The sequence below is a fragment of the Labrus mixtus genome, chromosome 20 (assembly GCF_963584025.1).
Source record: "Labrus mixtus chromosome 20, fLabMix1.1, whole genome shotgun sequence".
Classification (NCBI taxonomy): Eukaryota; Metazoa; Chordata; class Actinopteri; order Labriformes; family Labridae; genus Labrus; species Labrus mixtus.
This window is the reverse complement of record NC_083631.1, coordinates 5,799,846-5,826,774: the sequence shown is the minus strand read 5'-3', so window position 1 is coordinate 5,826,774 and position 26,929 is coordinate 5,799,846. Positions and strand designations below refer to the sequence as shown.

Below are 26,929 nucleotides of genomic sequence, written 5' to 3'. Positions count from 1 at the left end.
ACACCCTCTGAGACATGTTTTATATTCATTGTACAATATATCTTAAATAACCTGTCATTTGACACTCAATATTTAGTGCACAATATTTTAATTTAGCTCCTTCAAAGGCTAGGATTTATCTATTTTGGAATTAGAGTCCTCCAAGTTGCAAACAACCGACATAATGAAGAAAAGTCTTTGTTATTGTTTTCAATGATTTGGCACAGAACTTCAAATCCTCATAATTTGTGATATCTCTCCAACACCAGCAGTATTTTATTCTCTTGCCAGAGTTTCTTCATCTGCTTTAGCTGATACTCTAGTATTTCAGATTTGATGATCTCGTTATCCTCTTTCTGTTTGGTGTAAAATAACTTCTTGCATAGAAGAATTGAGTTGATTCCAGTTTCTTTCACCATTACGTAATCCAAAACAAACTCTCAGATTTTCCTCAATGACGGTATTTCACAGACACTTAAAGAACTCAACAATCAACCCTGCTTATCCCGACCTGTCCTCCTTTGATGTGCACACAAAGTCACCCTTAAATGCACATAAAAATGGTCCATTCTCCCATTAACATGAGGCTTTAAAGAATAATAGTTCTTGACAGAAACTTAACACACGTTGTGCTCCTCTCTGTGTCTCTCCAGCCTGCGACATGAACGTGCACAAGCAGTGTGTGGTCAACGTGCCCAGCCTGTGCGGGACGGACCACACGGAGCGCCGGGGTCGCCTCTTCCTCAAGATCGAGGTCAACTTGGACAGACTACACGTCACAGGTTGGTGTCATTTCTATTAAGAGTGTGTTTGGTGTTTGCAGATCTTTTTTATTACTCAGCCTCAGAGTGACGTGAGTGCACAGGCTCCCTGATGTGATTAAGAGCAGGTTCTTTTTACCCAAACTTTGCAGGAAATGTCTGACATGATTCATACTTCAATTGTTCAGCTGCCATGTGTGAATTAGAAGTGTGTTATTTCTGCATGTACCTCAGGTGACACTAAAAGGAGTATCAACTCTACCTGCAGAAATACAACACTGAACTATTTCAAAAATCAGAGAGAGAGAGAGAGAGAACTCCTGTGAGAGAGATAACTCCTGTTAAACTTATTAACTAAGTATTTTATTTGATTAAAATGGTATTTCTGTCACTTCAGCCAAATACAGAATATACCTTTGTTGATCGTCTACAGCTCTGTGGTGAGGTTGGGCAACAATTTGACATTTTAAATCCAACACTTTATCTGTGCTGGTTCACTCCAAGATCTAAGCTGTACAGGTTGTTATCATCCTCCATTTACTCTGTGTGTCACCTCAACTCATTCAAGTGACTGAGTTTGACCTTTCAGCCATGTTTTTCTGGACTATCTTATTTATATGTTAGCATATTATGTTTGTTGGTATCAGTCTTTAGGCTCAGCGATCCTGGTTTGTTAGCTCATTAAAGCTCCTGTGAGAAGTTTTTAGCTGGTTATGAATCAGGCTGAGTTAATACTGATGCCTCTATATGACCAATCAAAGCAAACAAGACTATCAGCAATTAGACTGATCATTTCTTTCTTATATTTTTGAATGTGCCCTGCCGCCCCTGCCGCTGGTGTAAACCAAATATAGATAGAGTGAGTTACCCTGCACAGTGCACAGTGAGTAATAAGGTTGACTGTTCTTTTGCCAATGCTTGAGAAAATAAAAAGAAACAAAAAGTAGGGGTATAGATATTTAACTTTGAAAAGATAGAATTCTTAAATGATTGGTCACTTTGCTTTACAAAAACAAGAAATTCCTCCAGAGGACTCTTAAAAACGCATAGTGTGCGTCTGTGTCAGCATTCAAAATTAACTGCCTTCTTAACCAGAGTGTGTGCCTGAGCTTGTGTGTGTGTGTGTGTGTGTGTGTGTGTGTGTGTGTGTGTGTGTGTGTCTGTGTGTGTCTGTGTGTGTGTGTGTGTGTGTGTGTGTGTGTGTGTGTGTGTGTGTGTGTGTGAGTGAGTGTTAGACACCTCCAAATTATCCTATCAGTCAAAAAGCAGCACCCGGAGTGGACAACAGGCTGCTGTTAAAAACGCTTGTGGCAGGGACAGGAATGACTGCTGTGTTACTTTCATGACCATTCTCTCTCTGTCACACACACACACACACACACACACACACCCACACACACACATGGTCACACATGCACACACACACACACACACACACACACACACACACACACACACACGGTCACACACAGCAAACAGCAAGACAGAGGTGGTCAGGCAATATAAGCGCTGAGGCCAATAAAGTGTTCCTGAGTGGGATCAGATAGGAGTAACCTCCAGCCTCACAGTGAAGGATGTGATTGACTGGAAATATATTGCTTTCATAACTATATGTATGTTTGTTTGTTTGTTTGTTTGTTTGTTTGTTTTTTGGTCTACCAGATGGAAGAAAAATGGAAAAAGACGAGGTTGTATTCACAGTAGTCTTACATCTTCTGTCGGCTTTGCTCGCAGTGCTTTTTAGTTAATTGCGTTTCAGTCTTTTTATTTCCCCCGCTGTACACAAAATCCAATTCTTTTGTCTGTTTCACTGCTGATGGAGGTTTCATCGGCTGAAAAACACTTTCAGTTACACATTCTTTTCATGTCCTTGGCTGTGAGTTTGAATCTGTGTCTGATGTGACGGCCGCCGTCAGCGAGGATGAGGAAACGAGGCAGAGCATAAACAGTGATGACAGCGCGGGACTCATTGACATGGTTACCCCAGTCTTTTCAGATCAGGCCAAACGGACACAAGTGAAAGCGAAACCGGCTCACTTTCAAGCCAGAGAGACGGCTGTAATGCTTTATGATCTTCCCTCATCTGCTTGTGCTCTGATTTGTATTCCTACAAACACCAGAATGTCCCATCACTTATGAAAGTATTTGCTTCACACTGGTGCGGCAGTGTGATCGGCTGCACCTGCTGCTGTCATATGTAGCGTCTGATATTTAGTGAAATTACAAACTGTGTTTCTGTTTATTTTCCCTTCATCATGCAGCTGCTCTGTCTGTCATTTTCAAAGCTGCAAAAAAGTGATTATGTGTATTTTTTGATTCATCTGCTAATGTTTTTTTTTTTTACCACCTTTCAATGTGTCAGTTTGTGGAAACACACATCGCAGTTGAACAGGAAATGTAAATGGTAAATGGACTTGAGCTTCTGTAGCGCTTTGCTAGTTTTCTGACGACTCAAAGCACTTTTACATCACAGGTTACAATACTGATGGTAGGTGCTGCTATCTAAATGGACTCCATCAGTGTTTACTTATCCATTCATATGACGACAAAGAAGCAGTGGAAGCAACTCGAGGTTAAGTGTCTTCCCCAAGGACACAACGGACATGTGGCAGCAGGAGCTGGAGATCGAACCCCCCGATCTTCCGGTTGAGAGACGACCTATATCCTAACAACTGAGCCACAGCCGCCCCTTATGATGGTGGTATTTTCAAATGGCTTTTTGTGGATTAAACAGTCCAAAACTTAAAATACAACAAAAAAAAGAAATAAGACAAAAGCAGCCCCTCCTCATATCTGTGATGGGAACATCAATCATTTGACCTTTCTGCACCACCTGAAAGATGACTCCATTCATCAATGATAGTTTTATGATGTGTTTCTTCACAGGATGTTTCTTTTTTAATACTCATTAATTACATACAGACTGCCACTAGGATTGCTCTCCTTAGTGTGTGGACTGCTGTTTAAAACCCTGCAAAATGTTTTTCCCCCTCTTCGTTTATATTAGCAATGGTCTGAGCAGCAGTGAAGCCTCAGCTTGTTCTCGGGCTCCTGCAGACAAGTGACGAGCCTTTGTGGGTCAGCGCACACATGTAAACTTGATTAAATCCATCCAGTGAAGAAAAGAGACACATCTCCTGGTCTCTCTCTCTCTCTTTCTGCAACCCCCCCCCTCCTCTCATCCTTTCCCCTCTGTCTCTCCATACCTTCTTCTTCCGATATTGACATTTCTTGTTATCTTCTCTCACTTGTTCCTTTGAGACCTCAGCATGTCATCCCCTTCTCTTGTCATTCCTTGTTCCCTGCTGACCACCGGTCCGATCTCTTTTTTTTCTTCCTTCCTTTTCTTCCTCAATAATAACCATGGCTACCCTTTATTTCTATCATCTTCTCTTTTTCAACCAGCTGAAACCGTACTTGACTTGACCTTTACCTTCTTCTTCCTCTGCATCCTCTGTCTTGTTATCGTGTTGCCTTCTGTTCTCGTGTTTTCCTTCTCTCCTTTCCTTCCCATTACCTCCTTCATTCATCTATTGCTCCTCCTCCTGGTCTACGTCTACACGCTTAGGTGACATAAATAACCTGTGGGCATGAGGAGATATTTGTTCTGCAGATGTAAGGAAAGGTAAACATGCAGGCGCGCACACACACACACACACACACACACACACACACACACACACACACACTCATAGGGCATCTGAGGATGGGAACAAAGTGAGCACACACACGGCGGTGAGATTTCCTAACATGACATGTTTGCCGCCGGTTGAACACGAGTACATTTTTTCCCTCCACTGACACAACTCGGAGCACCATCAGGCCTGTGGTATAAATAATATCAAGTTTTTAAAAGGCTCATGACTAATATAAGGAGGACACATAATGTTGGGGGGGATGCTGAGATTTACTGAGGCTGCAACAAGCACATCTGGAAATGAGTAGTTAATTTAACTATACATTTTCTCAGTTATTTCTTTGTTGTTTAGGTTTAATTCATGCTACTAGGTTTAGGCCTAAGATGATTCCCTCAAATGTCCACAGCTATAAGATAATGAGTTTACTTTAAAAGGTTGGCCAGCTATTTGTGTTATACTCTGCATTTGCTCAATCCAGTTTGTCCTCCGCTAAAAGTAAGATGGATTTTGTTATACTTAGTTTTTAAAATAGGTGGATTACCAAATCCGGATCACTCTTATCCGTATTAAACCTTTTAAACAACCACAGGATAGGGGCCCCTAAACCCTGTGACATCACACTTGGTCACATGACATCCTTTTTTGAATGGATTTGAAAAATCCTCTTGTAACAAAAAGAAAAAGCAAAGAAAAGGTCAAATGCGTTAACCTAAATCCAGCAAAAGTCCATGTGCTCCAAACTTCAAACTTCAACTTCAAAGGGGCTAGCTGGTAGATTTTCGGACCTTGATCTTCACTGGAATCGGTTGAAAATATTTTATTATGTCAGGTATTCTGTGATAAAGTCACTTGTTAGGTAAAGCTGCCTTTTGCATTGACTTATCAATGAATAATCTACAATGAAAAAGTTGATTTTCTGTTCATGAAACTACATTTGTTTGACAGCAGGGCTCTGAAATAAACCAAGAAAAAAGAAGTCATTATTCATTTAAAGGTTTACAATTCATTGATGAAACAGCTTTTTATTGCAGATCTTAATTTAATATAGGTGTACTGTTACTGTATTTTTCTCTTGGCTGTCATCATAACAGATCTCATTATCCTTCAGGCCATTCAATAATTCACTTAAATCTGTAATCACTGAGTCAAAAAAAGCAGTGTGCTCAATGAGATTTGTTTTAGAGGAGTGTGGGTGGGCTTTCACAAAGAGCACCACTCATGTCTCATCCAAGAGTATCACTTCTTTCTGGAGCATCCTCTTTAGTTGAGTTCACTCCTTAAAACGGCCCAAACCAGATCTAAAAATCTTAAGGTCATTTCTGCTCTCCCCTGTGTCTCTGTGTGTGTGTCTGTGTCTGTGTCTGTGTCTGTGTGTGTGTGTGTGTGTGTGTGTGTGTGTGTGTGTGTGTGTGTGTGTGTGTGTGTGTGTGTGTGTGTGTGTGTGTGTGTGTCGTCTGATTCAGATCCCTGGCACTGGCGGTGCACTGCAGGGATCCATCCAGCTCCCTTTTGGCCGTGCAGCTAGCTATCCCCCCAGATTATCAGCCGTTCATTGGTTGCACATGGCATTGTTATGCAACAGCACATTTGAATTTCAAAGCCTTCTTTTTGGGAGATTACATTGCTAGCCGACCACAGTCAGACACGCACCCACCCCAGGAACCAAATGGCATATTTTTCATATTTTTATTTTCGCTGTCACATATATTTTTATCACACCTACTTTTAGTGCAGATTCAAGAGGTAATGATCTGAAAAACATAAAAATATCAGATCCCTCTTGTTTCATTTTGTCTCGTGCTGCACTTCACTGACTTTTATGAGACAATAACAGCTGTTTTGTAGAGTTAATCTAAGCTGCATCATTCATTATCTTTAAACAAAAAAAGATTATTGCACCTAAAGTATCATTGCAGGTTCCCCTTGTGTTGCATGACAGCATGCTTCTGTCATGCATGTTTGCACATTATAAAGCAGCCTTGTTTCTCAAATCAAGTTGGCTAACACATATTATAATACAGGTCGGCTTTGTTTGTTCTTTTGTACCTGAAAACAAATGATAAAGACAAAAAGATACACACACACACACACACACACTTTGTCTAATTTTGTTGGTCACCTTTATCAGGAGCTAGGGGAGGGGAGGATACAGAAGGAAGCGGCTCTTGTTGTATCTAAGCAACAACAGACAGCAGAGACGGTCCTTGATCACCTCTGATGATGATGTTTCATTGTGTGTGTGTGTGTGTGTGTGTGTGTGTGTGTGCGGGCGGTTTGTGCGCGGATTGTGTGTGTGTGTGTGTGTGTGTGTGCGTAATAGAGAGAGCGAGAGAGAGATACTGCACATGTGCACAATGAAAGTAATCTGTGCAGAGAGGTGTTTTAAGTATATTACTTATCCATCAGTTTTGTCTTGCACATATATATTGTGTATCTGCGTGTGTGCGTGTGTGCGTGTGCGTGTGTGTTTTCTTCAATAATGTATTTACAGGATTGTTGAAGTTGCTTTGGCGTTGTTTGGCGCCAGCGTTGCCATGGAAGCGAGTGATGCTGCAGCCACAGCCAGTAGAGGGGAGGATTTAGATTACCATGTGTGATGCTGAGATTGTCCTTCTGCTCCTCTTTCATCATAGTGTGTCTTTTTGTGTATGCGTTCAACTTTGTGTGACTTATTCTGTGTGTGTGTGTGTCTGTGTGTTTGGGGGGGGGGGGGGGGGGGGGGGGGGGGGGCAGACAGTCAGCCAGTCAGACAGAGAGACAAAACGACAGGGTGTGGGTAATGTAAACTATTAGGCTTAAGTAACACTCTGATGAACATAGTAGAAGCTTCAGACCCTTGCCTACACTGCCCTCTGCTGCACAAACATGGAAGTTCATAACACTGAAGTTGACATTTAAATATTATTTAATCAACCTGATTAACCTGACCTGTCCTTTGTGTGTTAAACTTCAGGATATGATAACTCCTGGTGTATTATTTTCATAAAAAAGGAAAATCCTGGATAACACTGAAAATGGTGTTCTTGTTTATTATTTTAAAATCTAGTTTCTTGATTTTGCTTTTAACCTTTTTGCTGGTCATATTAGAAAGGAAGTATGGAAAAATAACCAGAGTTGATACATTTTCCACTTAAAATTAAGAATTTAAGTAGCACAATTAATTGTTTGGTAGAGCTAGACGGATAATATCGGCCGATATAGCAACCATGTGACGGTATCGGTATTGGCTTATTTTATCTCTGATATATGTGCCGATATAACTCAGTTTATTTTGTTCATTTCTAAATGTGTGTATGTTGTTATTCTGTATGATAACAGCTTTTGAGGGATCAATGCAGTAAATGTGTATATATATATATAGATATTGTATATCCAGCCGAAGATAGATCTAAGAAAGATATCGGTTGATTTATCAGATTTCTCTATATCTATATCAGTATTGTTCACATATGGTTCAGACCCTGCTCTTTGGTGCCTGTTAGTTTCTTCTCTCTTTATCCCTGTTAATGATGTTACCTTATTACTAAATATTACTTACTGTAACATCCAGCGCTGAAGAGCTGATAGTCAAACATGTCTGCTTTTATCCTCACAAAGACGCAGTGACATTTCATATTAGTGTGTATTGATGCTTTAGAGCGCTCATACATTACCACTGTTTTAATAAAGGATCTCAGCATGCATGTCTTTGTGTGAAAGTTCACACGGACGTCCTGAAATGTACAGATCACAGGCTTTCTCTGGTTCTGCATGTCGACTGATTACATTCAGATATGCAGAGCGGGGAGAGAGGGGCTGCTAATCACACTTTTAAAGAATCAGCGTGATCTCGTCCTGCTTGTCGTTTCTTTGAGTTCTGTTGCTTCAGGTGGATTCATGTCTCCTATTGTCTCTTTTCTTTTCTTTCTCTCTGTCTCTTTTTCCTTTGCTGTCTTGTCTTTGTTTCTTTTCTCTATTTCACTCTCTTTCTCTCATTATTTCTTTCTCTTTCTGTTTTCTTTCTTTAACTCTATATCCTCTCATTTCTTTCTATCTCCACATTTCTTTCATTCTCTTTCCTTCTGTTTTTCTTCCTTTCTGTCTTATTTTTCTTTTTTCCTACGTTCTTTTTCTTTATTCTGTCTGTTTTCTTTCTTTCTGTTCTTCTCTCACTTTCTAACTTCTCTCGTTCTTTCTTACCTTCTGCATGTTTCTCCTTTTGTCTTTTACCTTCATCTTTCTTTTGTCATTTTCTTTCTTTCAGTCGCTCTGTCTTTGTTTTCTTTCAATTCTTTTTGCATTTACTTGTTTTTGTTTTCATTTTTCATTCTTTCCACCTTTTATTTCTGTATTCTTTATTTCTCTACACCTTACTTTTTATATCCTTCTGTTCATTTTCACTCTCCTCGCTTTTTCTTTCTTTTTGTTTGTTTGTTTGTTCATCCGTTCTCTCTTCGCTCATTCGCGCTCTCTCTCTCTCTCTCTCTTTCTTTCCCTCCCTCTCTCTGTGTACACTGCGTCCTGTATGGCTGACATGTCTTTGTGTTGTGTGTCCACATGAAGCTGTAAATGGAGCAGCGGGGGGAGTCGGCCCATGAGGAGTACATGTAAATGTACAGTAGATGTTGTCACCATGGTGATAAAAACACAAATTTTGATGCACTTTTTTTTTGTCTCTCTTCCTCGTCTAGTGGGTGAAGCCAGGAACCTGATTCCCATGGATCCAAACGGTTTATCAGACCCGTACGTTAAGCTCAAGCTCACCCCTGATCCAAAGAACGAGACCAAACAGAAAACCAGGACCATCCGCTCCTCTCTCAACCCCTGCTGGAACGAGTCCTTTACCTTGTGAGTCAAAGAGACAATCATCATTTTAAAGTATTTTAAAGTTATACTTCAGGTGAATACAGCTCTTTATAAAATTATATTTAATTAAGGTAAGTAGGCGAAATTAATAAAATTATGAAGAGATGTTTGGCAGCCTTCTCATACCATTCCCTCTTCCCATGTGTGGACTTGTTTCTTTTCAGTAAACTTAAAGCATCAGATAAGGACCGCCGTCTGTCCATCGAGATCTGGGATTGGGACAGAACCACCCGGAACGACTTCATGGGCTCCATGTCGTTTGGAGTTTCTGAGCTGCTCAAAGCTCCCCACTGTGGATGGTGAGTCTTTGTTCCTTTGTACCTTTCTTAACCAAAAGATGAATCCCTACAGAGAAATGTAGAATCTGTACACGGAGGTCTGGATTGTCAGCCTGAGTTCTCTGGTTCTGTTTGTAGTACATTTGTAGTCTGAGCTGTATCGACCTATCAGCAGGCTTTAGTGTGTTCAGGAAAAACGTTCTCTAGACGATCAAAAGAAGGCAGAACGTTATCTGCGTTAACGACATACCATGACATAACAACGTTTAAAAGGGCCTGTCTTGTTTCTCTGTGGACAGAAAGGAACATGATGCATATATATCTGAGGATGTGCATCATGCAGAATATAAAAGACTACATTACTGGCAAAAAACGCCCATTGATGCTCCTAAAAAAGTGTCTTACTCAGTAATAGAAGCTAAAAACTTCAGAACACTTCTGGAAGCATTTAATCTAATTTTGGCAGTATAGTCTGTGTTGAGGTTTAGTTTAGTTTTAAGTGTTTTCTCTGTGGCTGCCATTACCTTTCTACTTCTTAACATCTTACTTTACTTATCCTTTTGGATGAGAAAGAGGAGACACTGCCGTCGCTAACAGAGAGCAGATTGTGATTGAAACAGTGCAGATTAAAAGAGAAGTCACCAAAATTCACCATCCTCCATCTTTCTTCTCGCTCAGGTACAAGCTGCTGAACCAGGAGGAGGGCGAGTATTACAATGTCCCCATCCCCGAGGTAGACGACGTTAACCTGGAGATGCGGCAGAAGTTCGAGGTGAGGACAGAGAGGATTGTCATGTTCGATGAAAACAGGTTTCCTTTGTCAAATTTTGTGTTCCTTTCTCCTGTCACTATGGTAACCTCGTCCTTCTCCTGGCATTGAGAGCGAATGTTTTTTGATTTTGAAGGAACATCCAGATAACAATTCATGCTACTTACCCTGACTGTGGAAACAGCTGTGAAGGGAGCCCAGTGGAGGAAGCTTTTATTATCTGCAGACTTAAAAGACGATTAGAACTTAAGATCGCTGCTTAAATTAACCATTGTGACTCTTTTTTTCACCACTACATAGTTTCTTATAGGATGTGTCTACAAGTCAACCTGGAAGTTTTTTAAAGACCTGTCCTCCTCTACAGCTCTGGCTTTCACATTTTAAAAGTTTTACAGAAGTAGAAATCATTCAGGCAGTCTAGAGGAACCTCAGAAATTGTTTATGTTTCACGAGTCTGATATAAAGCTCCAGCACATGTTTCTGCATCAGCTACAACAACAGAGTGATCTTTGCAGGTGCATCTGCCAGGACTCACACAACATACAACAGGGTGTTACAAACACTCTTATAGATTGTTTATCTTGCCTTCTGATAGATCATCTTTCCATCCAAAATTTGTTTTTAGAGTTTTTTAATATAGCAACATTGGTGGGATATCAGAAGCGCTCCTGTTGTCTCTCTTTCTCAAAAGTAAAAAGGATGTTTATGCTGATGGGATTTCTAAAAACAAGAAAAAACATCTGAGAAATCAGAAATAAATGTTTGCATTGTAAAGTGTTTTGGTGATTTTGAATTTGGTGAAGTGAAGCAGAACCATGCAGAACGCTGTCATTATGCATGTGAGGCTGCTCTCTAGTGGCCTGTCTGTGTATTGCAGAAAGGTTAATGTTAAAAAACGTCCTTAAATAAAACTCATAACCTTTTCTCTTACATATTATTAAGTTACCGGTAGAAGGTGGCTACTATATTAAACACTGCAAAGACGTGTGTGATTCAGCGGAGAGGGGTGAGGTTGCAGAGAGCGAGGCAGGTTTTTAATAAAGCCTGTCCCTGCGTTTGCCCACAGGTGTTTGAATACAGAGTGTAAATGTCATCTCCGTACAGCAATCCTCCACACTCTGAGCCTCTTTTTTTTTTAAATTCCATCTTCTTTCTCCACACTGTACATCACTGACCTTGACTTTTTCTCCAAGGCTGGAGTCTTTACACAAGCGTGCAGTTGCCGTGGAAACTGGGCGAGATGCTGAGATGCAACCAGATGTGACAGAAAAAAAGGATTTATTTCATTTTTTCCAGCCATTGCTTCGACCACTTTACAGTTTGTAAACAGATGATTGAAACAGATGTGCAGTTTTATTTCCCCCGACAAGACACACATGAACGCTGAGCTGAGCTTTAACCTCGATATTAAGTGAGTTTCTTCTTTCTTCTAGGCCTGCCAGTTAAATATCCACTATCTAAAGGTAGCCCTCCCGCCTGCTCCGTCTCTTTTTTTCCCACGCTGTTAGCTTGCATCACTCCCACTGTACCCACTGTGTAAGGATTGTTTGTGGATCTCTGCTGGGCTTCCACAAAGTAATCTGATTTACTAACAAAAGGCTCTCAACAGCACACAGTTACATGCTTCCTGTTTCACAAAATTAAACATTTTTCCCACTCCTTGCACCACTTTCTCTATTTTTGTCTCGCACAAAACATTTAAGGGACTACATATCAGTGACAATATGAAACCTAAATTTGAAATTCAATTTCAACTCAAAGTGCAGCTTTAACATGCTGCATGTCACTCCCTTTGTTGCACACAAACACCACACAGCATTGTTGTTAGTAAATGTTTTTCCTCACCACTTTCTTTGCACTGTCATTGGCCAAAAGAGCCTCACGCCCACGGCAGTGCAGCCCACATCCCGCCTCTCTCTAGTCTTGGCCTTTAGGCTGCTGGACTATAGAAGGCTGTTAGGACATGAAGCATGGAGAACACTCACTCACAGTTTGTACAGTAACTGTATGATTGGATGCACACACAGGCAGGATCTTGCCGTGCATGAAAAATCCGTCCACATGGTGGCAGTGTACCATCGATGAAAAGACTGACTGTTTTTTTTTTATGTCTGAGTAAAACTTTGACACTGATGTGTCACTTCCAGCTTGTGATTTTGTTGAAGCAGGAACATCATTTATGTCTGATTCTGTAGGAATATGTCAAACATGTAAATATGTGAAAATAATTACTCGATGTCTTTCAAGGTCAGAGTTATAATGAGACAATTATCGACACAGGAGGGTTTCCAAAATGAAAAACAGTGATGTCATATTGATATGTGAGCTTTAGCTCTTAGTGTTTAGTGCTCCCATGTACATAAATGTCACTTTTCATAAATCATTTAACTTTGCGAGACATAAAGCAGACAATTTCTGTGCATCGGTATCGTCTTTTGGAAGCCTTGTGATCCCAAATTTGCTTTGACATGTTTTGTTTTTACATGTGTACTTGGGGGTATTTTGTGCTGGGTCAGGGTTTTCAAGATTAACCCCATCCAAGGTTGAGATGGTGATTTTGTAATTCAAATGTAGTTACTTTTAGATTTTTGACGTCATCTTTTAATAATTCTGCGGAGAGGCATCCCTCTCCTTCCCATTTGATTTCAAGATTGTCTTAAACTTTGCCATGAAGAACACATCGGATGTTTGTACATTGAAAAAAAAAATCATTTGCAAGGCGAGAGAGTTGCTATTTGTAGTAAAAACTTTGAAAATTAAGTTCAGTATTTAAAAATACAGAAAGTCTACAGCCCTTTAGGACATTGATTCCCATCCTGGGGTCTGGGCCCCCCTGTGAAGCTCTCAGGGTGGACTAGAGGCTTAGTCTGCTCTGAGGTTGTCAAAATTAGATTTTCAGCTCATAAAATGTAATGGAAAAATGACCACCTGTAACGTTTCGGGCTTTGCCCTTCATCAGACATGTCTGACCAACAGGTGTCAATGGTCATTTTTCCATTCAATTTAATTTAATTGGAGCAGCTTCTTTTGTGACTATTTTTTCTACCTTTGGATGTTTTTTGTTCAGCACACAGTTTTCAGATTAGCGTGCTGTTTGATATTTTTGTACAAATGAATAACCAAACCTGCAGTGACTCCCCACGACACCAAATAACATGTTTAATGTATTGTTCTCTTAGTTAACCAGGAGTACACCGAGTCAAACACACAACATTAATTATAGAGTATTCTTTCTCACTGAGTCAGAGGAATGGTCGGCGTGACAGCAGCCCCCCTGCCCTGCCGGTCGCCTGGTTTTCTCCGCTCTATCAGACCCAAACAGACAACCACTGCAGCCGTGATGGGAGGGAGCTTGCAGGGTCTTAATTGCTCTGTTTATTCACACGCTTGGCAGACCAGTCATTATGACTACAGGGAACCTCACAATGCTGACAGCCACCTGCCGCCTGTCCACCTCACTGTCTCCCAAAATGCATCGCGAAAGATTTCCTGCTGAATCTCTGAGAGGAAATCGGACTTGTTAGTGGCAAAAAAAAATCTCTAAAAAATGAAGTAGAGCAAAGACGAGAGAAGCTTGGTTTGATTCTGACTCAGGACTGTGCAGCTAAGCGTTAGCTTTTATAGTTGGAGCGTGTGCCAACATTACACCTTTGTGCAAATGGTACTATAATGTAAAGAGCAGCATGCAAAGTACAGTGAAAATATGTTAGAGGGGATGAAAAGTCGTAAGGTCAACTCGTGATTTAATGGATAAGATGGTGCTTTTAAAAGGGGTGAAATATAAGACCCCAATAAATTAGTATTATGTTATTTTGACTCATGATAAATTCCTAACAATGATGGAAAAAACAACTGAATGTTACACTGCTCTGTGGATTGAGATTATTGTTGGATTTCTTTTTTGTATTTGTATTATTATTTTGTTAATTTAACAGGAACACATGAAGTGAGCATTGCTTCATATGTAAAAGTAGTTGCCATGGCTACAGGTTTCTACCCCAAGCTAATTTGCAACCCCTGTCCTCTAAGCTTCTAGGATTAAAACAGAATCATTAGACTTAAAGAAATACATAGAAATATATATTTCTATTTGATTCTAAAATGTTTTTGTACTTTTTATATCACCTGTGATTTCTGTTTTTCATCATACAGTTACGTACAAGTTTTAGAGATTTTTCCTGCTTTTGGCTACTCTGGAAGTGGGGAGAACTCTTCTACTTTCACTTTATTTTTACTTATCTTTAAAAGAAACATTAATACTGTAGAAACATAACTTTGTTAGATTTGTCTTTTCTTTGATGTGAATCCTTAACTATCAAAGTGTGCACATACTATCTAATGTTAGACAACCAAAACACTCTCCAAGTTTTTATCCTGATTTAAAAGCTTCACTTTTCTTTCTACAGAAAGCCAAGCTGGGCCACGGTAAGAAAGTGATCACGCCGTCGGACCACCGGCGGTTCAGCCTGCCGTCCGGTAACATGGACCGAGTCCGACTGAGCGACTTCCACTTCCTGGCTCTGCTGGGGAAAGGCAGCTTTGGAAAGGTGAGCACAGATAACATAGATAAAGAGGGCAGAAATGTAACGTGTTGTTAGCATGTGTTTTCAGATTTCTCCTTTTTTTTCATTTTGACCTTTGACCTGTGGTTTCTCCTTCACCTGCAGGTCATGCTGGCAGAGATGAAGTCAACAGAGGAGCTGTACGCCATCAAGATCCTGAAGAAGGACGTGGTGATCCAGGATGACGATGTTGAATGTACCATGGTGGAGAAGAGAGTTTTAGCCCAGAGAGACAAACCGCCGTTCCTCACGCAGCTCCACTCCTGCTTCCAGACTGTGGTGAGTAAAAAATAAAACTCAGGGTTATTTGAAATCATTATACCTCCTGGGGCGCCTTAGCAGCAAGACAACACAAAAGCAAGCTTCTCCCAGAACAGCTTGATGCAAATATTTCCCTTGACCTGATCATAAATGTGCCGTTATTCTCTTTCATCATTCTGTTACCAGCTGCCTCTGCAGCCTCCAACATTCAAACCCAGAGCGTCCTTGTGTATTTTTCCATCTGTTATTACGTCTGTATTTGCCGTACATTTATTGGAGCTCTTTTCTGGTAGCCCCCCTGCAGAGGAAACTGATACTGAGTCGAGACCACCCCTGAATACAAAGTATTTACAATGATGTCAGATGTGTGCGTAGAGACTCAAGGACTCAAGGACTCAAGGAAAAATACATTTACTGCTCAGAGACATAATAAAGGTGTATGAGCCACTGTACTGTCAGGTATCTCTTTATATGAGCCCATAGATGTAAGGCCGTAGAGAATACAAACTTGATATTCACAGGATCATTCTAATGCACTGCTGTTTCATGCTCTGATTTACTGCTCCTTCTTTTGTATCTATTGAAGGCTGCTCTTTTTGTTGAACAATGTCCTTCTTTTGTAGGATCGGCTCTACTTTGTGATGGAGTACATCAACGGGGGAGACTTAATGTATCACATCCAGCGTATGGGAAAGTTCAAGGAGCCACAGGCTGTGTAAGTGCATGACGGGTCCATTAATATCCAGTACGCAACATCTGATGTTATTATTAGAAGTCAGGGTCAGAGTAGAGCGCCGGAACCTGACTGTGTGATGAGACTGCAAGAAAGTTGAGATGCCTCACAAAGTACCACTGTAAAGATTTAAAGGTGTAATATATAATATATTTAGATAGAAAATTACTATTTTCTGAATTATTTGACTTTTTATCTAGTTAGGAAACAGACATTATTACTGATGCCTCTATGCTAAAAGCAACACGACCGTAAAGTTCCTCACAGGAGCTTTAAATAGTATAATTAGATTGATGACAGTGAGATCAGCACTGTAAACTCGAAACCTTGTACTTCCTGGTCACTTTGACCCCTGAAGCACCAGATTTCTCCAATAAATATGACTTTAATATTTCTTCTTTCGGCAAGAGATTCTCGTGAATCCCTTTCTTAGGTCTAGCAAAACCCCTGACTTGAGGAATATAGACTGTGAAGATGTGTATTTATCTTTTTACTTTTCCATCTCTTGCAGGTTTTATGCTGCAGAGATTGCTGTCGGCTTGTTTTTCTTGCACCGAAAGGGAATCATCTACAGGTGGGTGAGTCAGAGAGAAAGCAGTTTTATGCAACAGAGCACCACATTCACCTCTAATCTGTTCTTTGTTACATGAAAAACAAGACACACACAAAGGCTGCTAACTGTACAATAATTGACCACATATCAGATAAAAAGATCTACATAGAGGAATAGAAGGAAAGGCTGTTGGACAGATGAGTACGTCCACACTTATCTCCCTGCTACAAAAAGACAGAAATACAAAAGAAACAGAAGACATGCTTGACAGAGACTGAGGTCACCTGGTTCCTCTTCAGCACTCAAACTCAAGTCCATCCTCCCAATAACTCACCAGCACTGCGTTTGGCATCCTGACGTACTCTGTGACAAATATAGCTGCCTGAAGTGGAGAATGAGGAGACGGAAAAGATTATTTGAGGCATGAAAAACGAGCAATAACACAGACTGATCTGTAAGAGCGAAGAAGAGAAAAAGCAAGGGGAGATATGTTCAAGGACAAATGACTAGAGGCCAAATAATTCTTTGTTTCTCTGCGTATATGTTGTGTCCTGCAGAGATATCAAACTGCTGAGATATGGAAGATAAAGCATGTTTCACAGTGGTCACAAAAACAAAAAATGAAAAAAAAAGTGAAAAATGCATGCACACAAATGCTCACGGGGTCTCTGCTGCAGGGATCTGAAGCTGGATAACGTGATGCTGGACTCTGAGGGCCACATCAAGATTGCAGACTTTGGTATGTGTAAGGAGAACATGTATGACGGCATGAGCACGCGCACCTTCTGCGGCACCCCGGACTACATCGCACCAGAGGTGAGGATGAGTCGTACAAATCACCGTAATGCTTTATCCAAGATCATTTCTCATTTCGAATTTGAACAGCAATTAATATTTCTTAACCCCGCCTCCATACAGATGTTGTCCAATAATAGATCAGCAACTGTTACAACACACGGCTGGTCTGCTGGTCATTGTGTCTAACCATTTTTGGCTATAACTACACCTTAAGGGATTAATTCACAAGCAGTAGGGTTTTCATGAAAGCAGAATTTTAACATCGATACAATCCTAGTAAAATCTAAGTACCTGTTTAATTGGTTTCATTACCATGGCAACAAAAATACAAATCCTAGGCACCTAATATTCAGTCATTTCTTGATTTTAATTTTCAAAAATTTCAAGAGTTTGCCTGCAATTCTGTAGTCTTGGTTACTTTCCAGTACCATCGATACTATATCTATCCATAAATTACTACTTAAATACTACTATCATTCAAAAAACAGAGATTGCATCGTTTAAAAATGTTGTATTGAAAGTACAAAAGTAACAAACGTTTGGACATCCTTAAAGGGAAACTTTTAAAAAGAAACTCGTTTTGAAATGATAAATTGTCACATTTATAAAGCTGTGAGACGAAGCAATCTATTTTCATGACATATTCTTAGTGTAAAATAAAACAGTTTGTTCCCTTTTTTCCTGATTTTCATCTTTCCAGAAACGTGCAGACAAATAAAAATGTCACTTCAGCTCGTTTCTCTGAGTTCACAGGAAGATATCGTGTCACATTTTTAAAGAGATATATGTTTGTGTGTTTGGTTATATATGTGTATATATAAATATAAATATGTAGCATATTCTCTCCCATCTGTTTGCACTGACTCATAAGGGAGCAAACTGTCCCTCAGGTGGGAGGAAAGGGAAGCCCATACTTTTGATTTCTAACAGGAAACTTTATTTAGATACGCACATTAACAGACTTTCTCATTTCTCCACACCTAAAGACAAAAACAAATCACTGCCAGATATTTCCCCTCAAGCTGATGAAATTATCATCTCGTCTCTCTTTCTGATAGAATCTCTCAGTTCAGTTGTTTTTTTGCACATTTTGTGTGTTGTTAGTTTAGAAAACCTGCATTTTCTGATGAAGTGCATCAGGACTGACTCTTGCAGATCATAGAGTCGGAGTAGTTCCTTTAACACAGCAGAGTAACAAACTGTAGCGCAGTGCTCAGTCTGTATAAATAGTTTCATTTCTGTCTCTGTAAATGGCGTGTGCAGCTGTGATTTTCTCTTTTCTCGTGCATGATTATCGTTGTGTGTATCAGTGTGTAGACTGCGTGTGGGAGGGAGGTGTAGGAGGGCAAATTGGATGGTAGGAGAAAGCGCCTTTGTGGTGGGAGCTGAAAATAGCTGACTGTATTTAATGGTGGTTGATTTTTAGTTTGGGGTTCAGATGATAGAAATGTTCACACAGTTTCCCTTGATATCTTTACTGTAGCTCTCTGGAGCTGAGCAGTGTTGATAGAAAAGAGACAGGTTTGAAAGTGATTCTGGCAGCAGTAACAGAGACATCGTTTGTCACTGAAACTGTTGACGGCACGTCTCTGACTGCAGCCATGTTGAAGTTTGTGTTCATGATTTCTACAAGATTTAATTGTATTCCCTTTGTGTCTCTGTCAGATTATAGCGTACCAGCCGTATGCAAAATCAGTGGACTGGTGGGCTTATGGAGTTCTTCTGTATGAGATGCTGGCAGGACAGGTAATATGTTGTTCTCTATCATCTCTCCACCCCGTTACATGTACAGGATCAGATCCCCTGCTCGTCAGAGTCTGTGGATATTACTCTAAGACACTCCGGCTGTGCTGCAAGCTTGACTACCTATAAGGGTTTCTATAACTATCCTCAATAGAATTTAAATCCCTGAAAAGGGTCAATTAAGAAGCAAAAAACACTGAAAATGTTTCCTACATGTTTTGTCTATATCACTGTGAATAGATGATCTTCGATTTTTGGATGTCGGTTCAGAATCTCTAAAGATCATTTTATTTTCTGACCCTGTAAAAAACACAACCTGTGATTGTCATTCCCCACTCTCTCTCCCCAATTTCCACCTCTATCCACTGTCCTGTCTCTCCAATAAAGAAATAAAAAGCCCCCCAAAAATAATTTAACCCAAAAAAATAAGTGAATTTAAGAAGATTGGAGAAGCCTGTATGATTAGAAGTCTCTGTTTATTTTCATTACAGAGACCCTAAACTTGATTTTAAACCTTGGACGACACCTGTCCATAGCAAAAGAAACCACAGCAAAAAAGTTCTCTCTGGATGAACTTTGACCTCATTTAGACACTTAACAGAAAGATAGACATTCATTTTAACATCTCCAGTTTCCAGGCAACAGCTTAGCAGTCTTTTTTTCCTCACTGAGGGTGAAATACACACATAATCACTCACACAGTATGAGCAATAAGTAACAGCGTTGGTCCTTTGGGTCACAAGCAAACTGGAGTACCATATGTAGAGTACATACAGATGTGACTCCCAGTGACGACTTTGCCACCTCCGTGTTTTGTGAGCTTTCACAGAACATCCCTCGAGCTGTGAATTGTCATCGCACCAAACCTTGACGTGAGCTCGTGTGATACTCTCTCTCTCTCTCTCTGTTCTCCTCAGCCTCCGTTTGACGGAGAGGACGAAGACGAGCTCTTCCAGTCTATCATGGAGCACAACGTGTCTTACCCCAAGTCCATGTCTAAGGAGGCCGTGTCCATCTGCAAGGGAGTAAGTGTTTGTTTAAGTCACAAACAGCACCACTGATTTTTAGTTATAGAAATCTACTCTTTCTATATAAACGCTGCACGGGAATTCAAATCAACTTCTCCAGACTTGAAATATTCACAACACTGTTATCATTCTGGCGTCTCGATTTTTAAATTGAGCTTCTGTTGCCGGGTAATACAAAGGAGAAGTTTATAGAAGTTTAAGGTGTCATTGTCTGGAAAGTTAATGACATGATACGCTCGTTTTTTCTGACTGAAGATGAAAAACATGAAGGTTGTAAAAAGAGGATTTTTATACCAAACTGAGAGAAACAAAGGAAGTAAATTTAATGTGCACATGTGACTTCCAGTGTTCCTGGAGCCAGCCAAGTGGACGCTCCACGAAATGCTGAACGATGAGTCATCAGACATTTGAAACATTTACAGGAAGAGAAAATACAGTTATTTTGATGGAAAAATACGCAGATCATTCTTTATTGAAATATATTATATGGCAGATAAATGAACATTTAACACAGCACGCTGGATTAAAACCGAGATAATGTATTTTTTATTTCATGGGGACTTTAAAGTTTAAGGAAGTTACAGTTTTACAATCGTGACCCTTGACTTTCTATGAGTTAAGACATTTGTAAATTATAACATTATCTGCTGTAATGTTCATGATTAAATATACCCACAACTGTATGATCTTCTTTATTTCCCGACAATTTTTTACTTTTCTCTGCAAAATATCCCAGATAATACTTAGATCACAGAGATGAATCATTTCTCACCGTGCAGCAGATCAATGCAGTTGAGTCACACATCACACCTTCATGCATAGTGTTAATGGTTCTTTATTTAGCAAACACCTGCTCCTCCTCATACCTGGGCATCACCCTGTGACATCATCACCATGATAGTTATTATTCACCAACAAAGGAAATCAGTTTTCAGAGTAAACTTACACACCAGAAAAGAGTCAATTAAGATCCAGGGAGAGTCTGATCCGGTCTTTTAGTAACACGCGCACACACAGCCATCAGTTCTCCTGATGTTACTTTCTGTAGGCACGTGCAGCGATCATTCATCGTCACAGAGAGAATCCTGATCCCTCTTATTGTTTGCTTCACATCTCATTAGCAAACGTGATTCAGGGTGGAAATTAAAAGTGGCGTCTGAAACTGAAATGGAGACGTGAAAAGGCAGAGTCATTTCCTGAGACTATTTCAGAGCGGCTGACTGTCACTGTGGCTCTGCATAATGTTCCTGATTTCTACATCATTTAATGTAACCACAGGCAAGGAGCAAAAGCCTCGGACATTTTGTAAAATGACTTTATTTACTGTTATGTTCCCCGCAGTGAACAAAATCTGAATGACAGGGTGCCAGATAAGTCAGGTTTCTTAAAGGTGGCAGAAGAACAGAGCCCTCCAAAACCCGTTTCCTTCAGTTAGCTGACTTCCTCTGTAACAACCTTCCAACCTCTCCTCTCACCAGCTGATGACCAAACACCCGTCGAAGCGTCTCGGCTGCAGCTCTGAGGGCGAGAGAGACATCAGGGAGCAGGCCTTCTTCAGACGCATCGACTGGGAACGCCTCGCCAACAGAGAGATTCAGCCGCCCTTTAAACCCAAAGTGGTGAGTGGAGGCCAAGTGAAGAGGTTGTGTACTGTTTGTGTGCTCATTTGGATGTTTTTTTTTCCCAGATTCAAATCCGACCTGTGGCTCCTTTCCCACTCTCTCTCTCTCTCTCTCCCTGATTTCTGACTCTGTCCTATCTCTCCAATAAAAGCACAAAAGACCCCCCCCCCCCCTTTTGCCTCTCATCTTTGTTTTTGACTTTCAAGGTTAAACTCCTTTTACTGTTATTACTGTTAATGACATGCACACCATAACTACAGCTAATTCTAAGAAGAAGTTGTCCGGCACTGAAAGGTGACAAGATGACTAAATCATCAGCATACATCAGACATACAGCAAGCGACCAAAAACGATTTCAGTGTGCAAATTAGCCGCAAACCTATATTCCAAATATTGACGCATTAGCATACAAATCCCCTCTGGTGTGCATCGGATCCTCTGATGAGGCATCACGTTTATTGGACAAGATTTATCGGAATACTTGGATTTAATTTTGTTGCCTTCTGACATTATTGTTAGTTTGCTTTTCACTGAATATGGCGTTCTATTCATACATTAAATCCAGCCACACACTGTGGGAGGTCTTTTTGCCAGTCACCATATTGGCCATAAATCAGTGACTTGGTTGCCGTGCATTCTTGCTACCGCAGTGAAATATGAATACAACAAGCAGGGATCAGATAAGATCTTGTTTGTTGGTGGATTGTTTTTACATCAACTTTTGGCTTAAATTGTCTTTAACTGTCTCGACCTCAGCATAGAGATAGAAATTGCACACAAATTCAAAGTATGCATACAATAGGTTGATTTCTTCTGTTTGTTTAAAGAGAACTAATTACCTCACATCACCATAAAGTGTGTCTGTTCTCTCAGCTGTTTCCTTGGTGTTCCTGTGTGCAGAGTATGACGCTTTAAAAATCAAATGTGTCATCAAGGATCTCAATACTTCTTCTGAGGGTTTGTGTGCATGAATGTGTGCATACCGCTCACAATCGCTCAGTGTTATGGTATATGCAGCCCGACTGGACTCCAGCTGCTGCTGCAGCCACCAGCCACTCTACAAGTGACACCTGCCTCCCCCCTCACTCATGACATCTCAACCTCTTCCTGTCACCATGAAACACTGCTCCTCTGTACAGCCTCCATCTCCTCGCTGCTTTTAGCGCCCGGAGCCACACTCGCACTGCCACCGAGCAGTAAAAATAGCTCCATAAGAGCAGAGTTCCCTTTACTTCCACTCAACGGCAACAATAAATGCAGCATTTCACAGCGGATGTGTCCGTCTCCGCTCACAGAAGGGGGAGGCAACTGTTTCTAAAAGTAGATCCATCCATTCAAGGGAGGCTCTGTGGGGCAGATCATAGTTCTTTGTGTTCATACACTACGTCATTAATTGGTCTGGAGGGACTGGCAAACAAAAGGTCAATTTAAGGCTTAGCAGGTTGTTTTCTGAAATTTCTGAATTACAGAGCAGCTGAAAATGTTCGACATGATGACACGTCTCTTGTGAAAATGTGTCGCAAACAGAAGGGGCACAAATCCACTCTAAACTCCGGATTTGTTTTTGTTTTCCATTTCCATTGCTGAAGATATTTTCCACTACGAGTCTCGACTGTGCTGCTTCCATGCATGACACAAAGTCATATACATATTCAGCAGCTCATGACAGCCTGTAGCAGAGCTGCACAGAGATGCTGATGACCTCCACTGTGGATGCTAAGGGTTAGCTTCTATAATCTAATTACAACTTCTGCCTCATTATGGGTTAGGGTTAGAGTTACCGACCCTCCTACTTTCAAATCACTGATCAAAACTCACCTCTTCAAACAAGCTTTTAATGTATGATTGTGATGTATTTTCTGTTTTCTGTAGTTTACCTTTATTGTTGTTATCTTTATGATTTGTGTGTAATGTTGCAATGTCTGTTAGTCTGTCCTTACTGTGCTGTTCTTTCTGTTTTTAACTATTGTTAAGTGTCTTTGAGTTTTTAAAAAGCGCTTATAAATAAAATGTATTATTATTATTATTATGCATCGGACTTCCACAGCAGTCCTCGAATGCTGAGGAGCTTTCATATAAAATACTTTTGATGACAAGCTGGTTAAAACTCAAATTCCCAGTTGGCTTATTTAGGGTCTTTTGTTCAAAGAGTTAGCGTCTTAAGGTACAACGAAAAAAATCAAAAAGCTTCTGTGAGGGTTTTTACTGGTTGTGAAACAAATCAAAATGAATACCTCGAGTATGAACTACAAGATAAAAGTTCCTGCTTTGTCCACAGGGGCCGCCAAAATCTAAGTAAACCAAAAGTTCCTCACAGGAGCTTTAAGTTTCTGTAAGATTTCCTCGTGGTTTGGACTGGATGTGGAAAAAATTGGGGGAAAATATTGTACAGTGCAAAGATCAATTTAACGCCTGTTTTTCTTTCATATTAAAAATCTTTCAGTGTGGCAAAGGAGCAGAAAACTTCGACAAGTTCTTCACACGTACGCAGCCTGTGCTCACTCCTCCCGACCAGCTCGTCATCGCCAACATCGACCAGAGCGAGTTTGCCGGCTTCTCCTACATGAACCCTCAGTTCATCCATCCGTCCCTGCACAGCGTGGTATGAGGAGAGAGAGAGAGAGAGAGAGAGAGAGAGCAGGAAACACTAAAGCATGGACTACAGGATCCTTCCTAACTCCAACTAACATCCCGCTTTCTAAAGACTCGTATCACCCTCTACAGTATTCTGACTACTCGTTATCGATGTGTGTGTGCAGAAGTGACTGAGGAAGGGGTAGCAAAGTGTTGAAGACTACAGTACGTCTGGTGGCTGGAAAAAGAACATAGCACTGATATTTTGCATCATTTTTCCCGGGCTTCTCATAACATGTTCTTTATTCGCTTTTTCTCAACACCTGCAGCCGTTATTTTCTTGTAAACGAATGTGTTTATCAGTTTATTAGATATTAAGGAAATCAAAAGATATTTTTCCATCTCATCCTCGCGACTCATGTTTCCCACCTTACTGCGCAAAAAGCTGCAACGCACGACAGGAATGGAACATATTTTTCTGCTCTGTCTTGGCTTTATCTACTTCTGAAGTGCTGATAGTGTATTTTATATTTATATACAACAACAAAAAAGAAGTAGTATACTGTTACACGAGTGCCAAAGTACTGTAGAAGTGGAAGGAAACAGATTTCTTTTGCATTTTCTGAAATTCATGATTTTACCCTCTCTGGCTCCTCCCCCCCCCAAAAAAATAAAAATAAATGTCAGCACATGAAAAATCCCCAAACGAGGGACTGTTTCTATATCTGTTGTTTTGTAGGAAGTTTACAGACAGTGTTTTAACTCGACATGGTCAAACAGAAGCACATTAAGCTAAAGGCTGCAAGATGTCAAAGCCGAGGTTAAATGCAGGACGGGGGGTCAGAAAACGGTGGATCACATAGTCGGTGTTTGAAAAGTACCAAGATGCTTTTTCCATATGCACAAAGCTGTTGCATGCTTATTTTTTCTGACTCTGTACGAGCAGTAGACGCTAGGATGCAGTACACGTCTGGTATCACTGTAAAGTTTAGTATTAATGATATAAACTATGTTAGCATATAATTGTTGTATGTTTTTGAAGAGAGTTTTTTTTGTTCCTGTTTTATGTCCTGCTTTACTCAGAGAGACGTCCAACCCTCTATTCTATGTCGAGCGTTTTATTTTGTAAATATGTTTTCAAAAAGAGAAGTTACTCGCAGATTTTATACTACCAACTGAATGTGCTTTTACTACCATAGACAGTTTGAAACATTTCTATGTTTAGACGACCCCTGAGAAGTGAAACGTGAGGCGGAATCTTTGGTAGCTTTGGTATCAGCAAAAACCTTGTTACACGTGTTTCCACTATCTATCTGTTTGTTTTCTACTACTCAGCGTCATGGCGATTATGCAGCAACTACCGCGTGTGAAACGTTTGAATGCCCTCTTGCCTTGGTCGTCTCAGGACCGACTCCTTCTGTAACAAAATGAATCCAAACGGATTTTTAGAGCCGTCTTTTCTTTCTTGCATATATCGTGTGCATGCATGAGGCGAGGCCTGATCTAAGCATGAGAAAGACCCCCCCTGCATGTTACAGAGACCCCCCCTCCCCTTCTGGTGTGGAGCATGGAGTTACCCCACATATAGTCATGCAGAATGAGACAAACCCGCCCATCGTCTCCTCTTATTCGCTGTAATGTAGCCCGACCTGTTTGGCTTTAAGCGGAATTATTAACAGAAAAATATCTGTAAAGAGAAAAAAAAAAAAAGCTTCTGTTATTTTTTGTTAACTGGTGCCAAACTGTTTCTTTCCAGTCAGGTGTGTCAAGCTGTGTTTGTTTGTTTTTTTCCAGAGGCACACAAAGCTACAACAACAGTGAGGTTTCATAAAACTGCCAAAATTTCCAAAGCCTGCAGCGCTCTGATTAGTTCCTTCACGTGTAGACTGAAGCTGCAGCTGTCACATCTGGACCAAAAGGAGGTTTTTAAATGCTTAGAGAAAAGTGAATGTTTACATGTCTCACATTGAGAAGCTTTATCGGAGGAGAGGAAACAAACCCAAGAAACAAAAAGTCAGACCCATGACAGGTGATGAAATGTCAGGCCGGTCAGGGTACAGAACCACTACAGGCTACACTCACAGCCACAGGGATGTTTGTATGTGTGTTTCTTTTTCTGTGCCCCTGCTTTTGTTTACCTGATTCTTCTTGTTCCTCTGTTCATTGTGGTATGATGGATACTGTGTATAAATAAAGTATGAAAAATATTCATCCACTCTGCTTTTATTTTGGTAAAGGAACTGATGAGTATGAAGTGGGTGCAGTTCAGGATAGTATTTGTTGCTTCTTAGGAAAGAATGACATGTCTAAGATGCAAAACTAATTGAACTAAAGCAGGGGTTTCCAAAAACGTTTCAGCTCTTGACCCCCCAAAATAAGGGTGCCAGAGACCCCCCCCCCCCCCGTCCCCCCCCCCCCCCCCCCCCCCCCCCCCGTCCCAGGAGGTGGTTGGTTTTCTGGCACGACTTCACCAACTGACAAGGTGCATGAAGAGTGAAAGAAGTCAAAATGCTCCAGCAACACTTGTAGTATGAAGATCAACTTTATAAACAATTTAGACCAACGCTTTTCAGCAAAGTTGATCTTCATACTTCAAGTGTTGCTGGAGCATTTTGAACAGAAAGTGGTTGAGGCATATAAGTGCTTTTGGGTCAAATGAAGGGACAGCACAAAATGGTTTGTTGGAGGAGAGGTCTAAGAGGGAGTTTATGAGGAAAGGTAGTCTGACTCTTTGTCTGGATAAAGTTTTCATAAAGACACAAATACCTATATTCAGGTTTTTTGA

At 40.6% G+C, this 26,929-nt stretch overlaps 1 protein-coding gene across 2 annotated transcripts in view; it reads left to right on the top strand.

Annotated features, from left to right (window-relative positions):
* Positions 1–26,351, top strand: part of prkcab (protein kinase C, alpha, b) — a 98,962-nt gene extending 72,611 nt beyond the window's left edge. Inside the window, exons 5-18 of one of the 2 annotated variants that reach the window (XM_061065774.1) lie at positions 633–761; positions 9,049–9,205; positions 9,388–9,522; positions 10,180–10,273; positions 11,704–11,733; positions 14,677–14,817; positions 14,938–15,111; positions 15,717–15,808; positions 16,338–16,400; positions 17,057–17,195; positions 18,843–18,923; positions 19,838–19,945; positions 21,427–21,567; positions 24,014–26,351. In XM_061065774.1, the coding sequence (XP_060921757.1) occupies positions 633–761; positions 9,049–9,205; positions 9,388–9,522; positions 10,180–10,273; positions 11,704–11,733; positions 14,677–14,817; positions 14,938–15,111; positions 15,717–15,808; positions 16,338–16,400; positions 17,057–17,195; positions 18,843–18,923; positions 19,838–19,945; positions 21,427–21,567; positions 24,014–24,178 (1,649 nt within the window). In that variant the 3' untranslated portion in view covers positions 24,179–26,351. The remainder of the gene's footprint in view (positions 1–632; positions 762–9,048; positions 9,206–9,387; positions 9,523–10,179; positions 10,274–11,703; positions 11,734–14,676; positions 14,818–14,937; positions 15,112–15,716; positions 15,809–16,337; positions 16,401–17,056; positions 17,196–18,842; positions 18,924–19,837; positions 19,946–21,426; positions 21,568–24,013) is intronic. The other variant, XM_061065775.1, reaches the window with a different exon arrangement.
* Positions 26,352–26,929: the final 578 nt, after the last annotated feature.